This window comes from Podarcis filfolensis (assembly GCF_964270895.1).
Source record: "Podarcis filfolensis genome assembly, chromosome: 15".
In the NCBI taxonomy this organism is placed as follows: Eukaryota; Metazoa; Chordata; class Lepidosauria; order Squamata; family Lacertidae; genus Podarcis; species Podarcis filfolensis.
This window is the reverse complement of record NC_139618.1, coordinates 17,615,848-17,623,661: the sequence shown is the minus strand read 5'-3', so window position 1 is coordinate 17,623,661 and position 7,814 is coordinate 17,615,848. Positions and strand designations below refer to the sequence as shown.

Below are 7,814 nucleotides of genomic sequence, written 5' to 3'. Positions count from 1 at the left end.
TGCGTTTGACATTTTACTTGGGCCCTAATAAAGCTTTTAGCGTGTTGCCCCTTTGGAGCATCGCTCTAGTGAAGACTGCACACAGGTACCTGCCATTTTTCTCCATTTGCAGCGGCGGTGAGCATGTCATCTTCCAGGCACTGCTGAACTACAGCTCCCAACCTCCCTGGCCATTGGGCCATGCTGGCTGGGTCTGCTGGGACTACCACAGCAGTTGTAGGTTCTCCACCACCCGCTAATTCACAGGCCAGCTCAGCTAACTCCATGATGGGTCTCTCATGCAGAAACTCTTTGCTTGAATCACTATCCTTGTTAAAAGAAACTGTGGTGGTTTTCTAGCTTTGTGCAAGGCCACAGCGCCATCTGCTGGAGGGGGAAGCACCAGCAGCATATATTATTGCTTTTTTCCCTTAACGTTTAATCATTACTCTTGTATGATCATAAAAATAGCCTGCTGGATCAGGCCAAATCCCCATCTGGTCCAGCACTCCGTCCTCACAGTGACAAACCAGCATGTTCAACAAATATAGGTCCCTACATTATATCAGGGGGTTGACGTAAATGACCTTTGAGGTTTCTCTCCCACCTCTCTGATTCCCATTCTCACAAACAAAAGTTCTGCTTTTAAAAAAAGGAAAGGAAAAGACAACGTATTGAGATCATTTTTGTTACAAACAGTTCAGCACCTTTCAATGTTATCAAACGAGACTAACATTCTGTACAAAAAAATCGGTTTTAATGCAGATTAAAAATCACCAGACATAACAATCTCAATTCAGACCTTCAACAGCAAAAATGGGTGTCATGGTTTCCATTTAGATGTATTTACAGTGTTATTTTCTTTTTAAAAGGTACAATATATACATAAACAACAGAAAGTGGAAAGTCAACTCATTTAAAAATAATTTTGCAACATTTTCTTTTAAAAAAATAAAAAAGATAAATTACTGGGGGGGGGGGTCCCCTTATCTGTCCCTTCTTGTAGCTTCATTTTGCAAAAATGGAAATCACCGGCGCATTTCCTAGATGATTAAATACCCTTTTGAAAAAGCAAATAGACACTTTTCCTGTTTTAGAAAACTACTTCTTTTTTGTTCCCTGCTTATTTTTTTTCACATCTATAAACTAGACCAACAACGGGGGAAATAGCAGATATCTGGAGCAAGTGTAGCAGAGGTTCATAAAGAAAACATTTTATCGTTATAAAAACAAAACAAAAACACAATTAGGCACAAAAAACACGAACTCTGCCTGGGGAGTCTAGAGAAAGAGGGTCTCTCCCTATAGCGTCCTCCATATTCCCCTCCCCTTATGTATCTCTACTTTGGTGTGCTTATTACCCAAGGCCCCACCTGCCCCATACATTCAAGGAACTATGTACCACTTTAAACAGTCATGGCTTCTTCCCCATAAAAATTGGCAACTGCCATTTGTTCAGGGGGCGAAGCTGTTATTCCCCAAGGGATGTCGTTCTGGAGGGAGAACAGGGGGTCTCCAAACAGCTCGCTGCCCCCTTAACAAACTACAGCTCCCAGGATTCTTTGCGGGGAGCCATGAATGTTCAAAGTGGAAAGACGCTGCTTTAAATGTGCAGGGCACATGGCCCCCCCCCAATATGCTCACCAGCATCCTTTGCTCCGTACTGCCGCTACACAATCCTGGGTTCCACCGTGTTAAAAGGTGTCCTCTGCATTCCTATACAGCACCCCCAGACAGAAAAAGGGACCCCCTATAGTCACCCACCACTGACACCGAAAACAGAAACAAAACTTCAGCATCACATGCCGAGATCCATACATTAAACAAGGATATACAATTAAGGCACATATTGGCAATGCCAATCTGACCCATAACGGGCCAGAAAAATCTCATTCATGCACACATACAAATGGGTTCTCTCTCTCACTTTTGCACACACTCTATGGCTCTACCGACATCTACCCTATTTTAAAAGGAAAACAGAGCAGGGGGGTGAACTGAAAAGTGAAGCCAGTATCCCCCCCCCTTCATAAAACCCAGACCCAGAATGTTCTCCTAAGGCAGAGGTGGAGAAGGGATGTCTCTCTGGGGTGCTAGTGGATCAACTTCCACCATCCCCGACCACTGGCCCTGCTGGGGCTGAGTTGGAGTCCTTCAACAACATCTGGAAGGCCACAGCTTCCCCACAAAACTATAGTGTCTGAGTGTACTACACCAGCTGGATCCTTGAGAATAACCCAGTGGAAGGAGACTACAAGTCCCAGAAGGCCATTCTTGGGATCCAGAAGTGCAGGATCAGGACACCTGGAAGTTGCTGCGTGTCGTTTTGTTCTTCCCAGCCGCCACCTAGTTTAGAATCCTCCTTGCTCAAGGGGAGATACGGGATTCTGAGACACAGACTTAGCTACAGTGCCCTTCGGTTCTTAAAAAAGCCAGGATCTGCAATATTGAGGTCTGAGACTCCTTTCTATTCATTCTCAACACCTGTACCCTCAGTTGGAACGGAGATGTCTTTAACCTTTGCAAAAGCAACTGCTTTGCAAGAGAGGATTCCCCTTATGATATTTTTCAGAGCTATTGCTGCCCAAAAGAGTGAAATCCTGAAGCCACTTAGGTGTGCACAGGCCACAGATGTTCCAACAGGTCTTCTGTAGGAGCCCAAGAGCCTCATCTTTCGTTTTAGGCTTTCCGCGTCAAAGTCATCAGTGCAGGTTTAGACAAGGTAGAAGTCAAGGCGGTGTCAGTTACATAAACTTGCAAGGAGAAGCAACAGTATTGCAGGATGTTGGGAAAATATAGTACTGACCCGAGGATATACACCTTTTAACTAGCCCATGGGCAGAGACATCTGCAGCCAGAGCCATTATCCCAGGTGAGGAAAGAGACACAATGAGCTCAAGTAAGGGAGGCAGGGAATGAAGTCTAAGGTGTGCCCCAGGTAGGCAAAGTTTAATGGGGCAGATGCTGGATACCCTAACCCTAATCCTAACCCCCTAAACACATTTTATGGAACCTGTGATGGAGCTTCAGGGGCTGAAGGCAGCCTGCCTGGATAGACAACCTGCTGCAACAAGGAAATTAAAACTTGGCAGATGGGAAAGGCCTGGATGGAGGCAAGAGCACCCGTTTATAATCCAGTTACCTTTATAACTGCAGAACTTTGCGGTTAACTCTGCATTTAACGCCGTAATATCAAGCACACCTTTTCGGGGGAGGTGACACAATACCAAGATGAAATAGGAGATTGATCCTATTAGCCAAGGCATTTCCATCAACCCATCCACCTTTTTTGGGGGGGGGTGTTGTTAGCAAATGTATTATCTGGCAGGGGGTGATGGATAAAGACACCTGCCTGCAATATTAATATCGCAGTCTGGGAAAAGAGCACAGGAGACAGGCAACCTCTCCGATCAATGAGCTGCTTTGAAAAACAAACAACGCTCTGGGAACTATCCTATTCACAGGGGGAATCCTGGGGGTTTTTTTGGAAGGGGGGATGAGAAGAGGAGAAAATAGAAGACGTCACACATGCTACAGCAGACCAGATGAGTCCTAAAAACACAGAACAATGTGTCATTTCATCCTCTCTCTCTCTCTCTCTCTCTCTCTCTCTCTCTCTCACACACACACACACACACACACACACACACACACACAAGTGGCCACTTGGTGTTCACTTAAGGCTACTTGGCCCTCATGCTGCCAACTAGTGGTCATTTAGGGGTACCGCACCTACCGGGCCCCTGCCTCAGGCGGCCTGCACAGGAGGTACCAGCTCCCTTGCAGATTTAAAGCAGGTTCACATTGAACTTATTTCAGAAAGTCTCTGGAGACAGAGAACATGAGCAGCAGAGGGGCGCTCTCAAAGGGGCAACTGCCCATCCAATCGGCCGCATACAATGAATCCAGGAGTGTCGCTGGTTTCATTTTTGGAGGGGAAAAAAACCGAGAAGGAATTAGAGGAGCGAACAAGATTTGCAGAACCCCCTTCCTATCACAGGGGAATGTCTTCAGCTGCAAGCTTGATAGACCCAGAGACAGAAGAAGGGAGAGTCGTATGAACCATCCCAGTCGCCGCAGCCGCCTACACGCCGGTTTGCTCTTTGATCCAGGCCCGCAGCGCCGAAACACGAGTGTACATTCCCGGCTTGTTCCTCTGGGCACAGCCTTCCCCCCAGCTGACCACGCCAGCCAGGAACAATGTGTTGTTGGCCTCCAAGCTGACCAGTGGCCCACCAGAGTCTCCCTGCAAAGAGACAAGAGCACACATGCTCAGAAAGGGGGCCTGTTTTCGTGACCCTTTGTCCACCAGCCCAATGAGCCGTTTGGTTCTCAGGAGAGACCAGCATTTGCACCAAATGGCCTCCCTGGTGCACTGTGGTTCTGGTGGGGTTCCCGTGCCCTTCAGTTGGGTTTGGGCACCTCCAAGGGAAGAAGCTGGGATTGCAAGGTGAGGCAAAGATGCAGGAGCGTCACCGCGAGCAGCAGAGCCTGTGGGCTGCAGACAACCAAGTTCTACTCAAGAGTAGATGCACTGATATCATAGTGCAGTTCTTCTTATTAAGAAGAGTTCGGATTTGGATTTGATATCCCGCTTTATCACTACCCTAAGGAGTCTCAAAGCAGCTAACAATCTCCTTTCCCTTCCTCCCTCACAACAAACACTCTGTGAGGTGAGTGAGGCTGAGAGACTTCAGAGAAGTGTGACTAGCCCAAGGTCACCCAGCAGCTGCATGTGGAGGAGCAGGGAAGCGAACCCCGTTCACCAGATTACGAGTCTACCGCTCTTAACCACTACACCACACTGGCTAGCTAATATGTTGCCAGTGCAGCACACTGCATGTTTTGTGTTGCCCCTGTTTTTAAGCTTTTCTGGTTTTATACAGTGATGCATTTTGTTTCGTCGAGTCGCCTTGAGACTTTTCACTGCAACCCCCCTCAATTAGTTAATGAAGTAAGTAAGAAGTCGGCAGGGCTGTATTCTGAGCTCTCCACAACCACGGCCCCCCTCTCTCCCTGTGGACAATTCCTACCTGACAGGCATCTTTCCCGCCTGTGAGGACCCCGACACACATCATGCGGTCCGTCACATCATTGGGCACCATCAGGGACCTGCACACGGTCTGGTTGATCACACGGATTTCGAGCTTCTGCAAAATGCTGGCACCGTTGCCTGCAGAGGACCACAGAGGAGTTTAATGGGAGTAGGGATATAGTTTATTCAGGGTGCTCTTTTAAGCATTAAATAAATAAATAAAAACCAGCCCTGCTAAGCGTGGAATAGATTCTCCAATTACAAGTCACCCAGATGCACAACCCCCACAAAAACTCTTAAACGCCTTAAGAGATGTCATTGGTTCCTGCCCTCTAGTTGCATCAGGGTAGAAGAACTCAGAAGCTGCTGCTCCCTTTAATCCAAAATGTTGCCTATGATAACTTTTACATCGTCTGGAGCAACTTTATAAGATTATACAAACAATGAGGCATACTACATAATGGTGCCTATGGTCTCCAGCAGGGTCTTCAGCTGTTTTCGGGCTACAACTCCCATCATCCCTAGCTAGCAAAGACCAGCGGTCAGAGATGATGGGAACTGTAGTCTGAAAACAGCTGCGGACCCAAGTTTTGGGGGAACTCTGGTCCACAGCATAGTTTGGCGTTTGGTTCTTCTTTCCTCCTCCTTTCCTTCCTTCCTTACATAAACCCTGCAAGACCAGTACTGCTGCTGACACAATATATATTTTCATTAGTGGACAACAGTCAAAGTGACAGAGGTTATCGTTTTGTGCTTGTTAAGATTGTCCTTTTTATATATCTATATAAAAAACTTTTTATTGCAAGACAACTTACATAAGAAACAGAAACAATTAGGACAGACAGACAACAGATTGTCATGATTTTAGCATATACACTCTTGATAAAGTCCTGTGGTGGATTCAGAGATGACTCTCTCGTTTTATCTTTGTGATATAAATTTTAAATGTTGCCTCCTTCCACCAAACTGCAGATCTGCCCTTGTTTTACTTCCCTCGTCACCGCCTCTGAGTCGGAATCACAGAACTCTAGGGCACCAAGAGTTGTCTAGACCAAAGGCCCAGGACCTTCACATCCCCACCCAACTCACCTGATTCTTGAGTGGCTCCCCATCCCGTCACCCAGAGGGATTTGCCAACAGGGAAGTCATGGGTGACATCAGGCAAGCAGATAGGCTGGATGTATTTGTTGAACTCGACCGGGCTGGACAGCTCTGCCACAGCAATGTCGTTGTCGTAGCTGGCGTCATTGAAATACGGGTGGCGGATGACCCTCTTCAGGCCCCGCTGCTGAACGTTGCTGTTGCTCCTGTCCCCCTGGTCGAGAAGCCCCATGTAGGCTGTTATCGTCCTGTGGTCCAAATGCCTGCGGAGGAATGGGCAGGTAAGAAGATCAGAGGATGCTCTGTTCTTTTAGAGGGGGTAACCATTGCACCATGCACCCTGCAGCACTCAAGTTTGTGTTATACCCCTGAGTCCCAAGGAAAGTCGTTTTGGGGACTGCTGCCAATGGCTCCCTCCCCCCAAATGTGCCCACTGGCCCCAAAAGGTTGGCAAGCAGCGCTAAAACTCATCTAAAGAATCCCTAGCACAGGGGTCAGCAAACTTTTTCAGCAGGGGGCCGGTCCACTGTCCCTCAGACCTTGTGGGGGGCTGGATTATATTTTGAAGGGGGGGAATGAACGAATTCCTATGCCCCACAAATAACCCAGAGATGCATTTTAAATAAAAGGGCACTCATGTAAAAACACGCTGATTCCCGGACTGTCCATGGGCTGGATTTAGAAGGAGATTGGGCCGGATCCGGCCCCTGGGTCTTAATTTGCCTACCCATACCCTAGCACCTCACCTACGGCCTTTTGGTAATTCCTACAATGCCAATGGTAAAAAGTATAGTCAGTCTGGTAAAGCACAATCTCATCTTGCACGCCATTAACTTGTGCGACTTCAACTATACACGGCTGGTTGAAGTCGCAGAAATTTGATCCAAGGAAGGCGGAGATCTTAGAAGCTCTATCTATGCTGGGTCTGCTTGGGTTGCCAAGTGTGAAAAGAGCTTAGAAGCTCTTCGCCTTGCTTGCTGGGCGAGGTCCCCTCAGCACAGGGGTTCTTGGTGTGCTGAGAATTTTCTCTCCCCCTCTATCCATTGCAGGGGAGGGGGTGGCTCCAATTATTTGGGTATACATGAATTTCGTGTCCATGCTGAACCCTTCGAACCAAAGCCCTGCATAAGATGCACCCGTGATGCATTGCAGAAGAAGCTTTGTCTTAAGAGAATGGTAGCTTCCCAAAATTATTTGCAAAGCCCACGATGGAGGAGAAACTGGAACCAGACAATCTCCTGGGTTCACAGTTCGTTTTGGTTCAGGTGTGCCAGCTCCTAGGGTGCAGGTGTCTTCAGCCCCCTCAGTATGTGCTAGCAAGAGGCTGGGACCCCTTGATGTTGAAGGGGCAGAGGATGTGGGGCAGTATGCTTCAGTGGCTGGCTCCTCCTGAGCGCGAGAGAGGAAGCTGCGCTGAGCTCCACGTTCCGCCTCCTCCCAGTGTCAGGAGACCAACATGTGCATGTCGTCACACATGTGCAACATGACCAGGTGCATCACATTGTGTGCATGCAACATGTGTCACACTCATAACGGCACATGTGCCTCAATGCACACTGCCCCCCCTCCAATCTTGGGCACAAGACAGCTCCTGTTCTGGTTTATGTGAAATCTGAACAGAGACAAAACCTTAAAACGGCATCATCCCATGCTCCACTGGACTCAATGCACTCCCAGCACGCCACACAATGGACCCAGA

The 7,814-nt window shown here is 47.9% G+C and overlaps 1 protein-coding gene across 4 annotated transcripts in view; it reads right to left on the bottom strand.

Annotated features, from left to right (window-relative positions):
* Nucleotides 1-714: 714 nt before the first annotated feature.
* Nucleotides 715-7,814, bottom strand: part of ST14 (ST14 transmembrane serine protease matriptase) — a 45,390-nt gene continuing 38,290 nt past the window's right edge. For 2 of the 4 annotated variants that reach the window (XR_014542090.1, XR_014542091.1), the window contains exons 17-20: nt 6,104-6,378; nt 5,013-5,152; nt 3,622-4,225; nt 715-3,584 (exon numbers count right to left, since the gene is read on the bottom strand). Coding sequence is in view for 2 of the 4 variants with exons in the window: in XM_083588483.1 (XP_083444609.1) it covers nt 4,064-4,225; nt 5,013-5,152; nt 6,104-6,378 (577 nt within the window). In the remaining 2 variants the exon portion in view is untranslated. Of the gene's footprint in view, nt 4,226-5,012; nt 5,153-6,103; nt 6,379-7,814 lie in introns of all 4 variants that reach the window. The other 2 variants (XM_083588483.1, XM_083588484.1) reach the window with 1 other exon arrangement.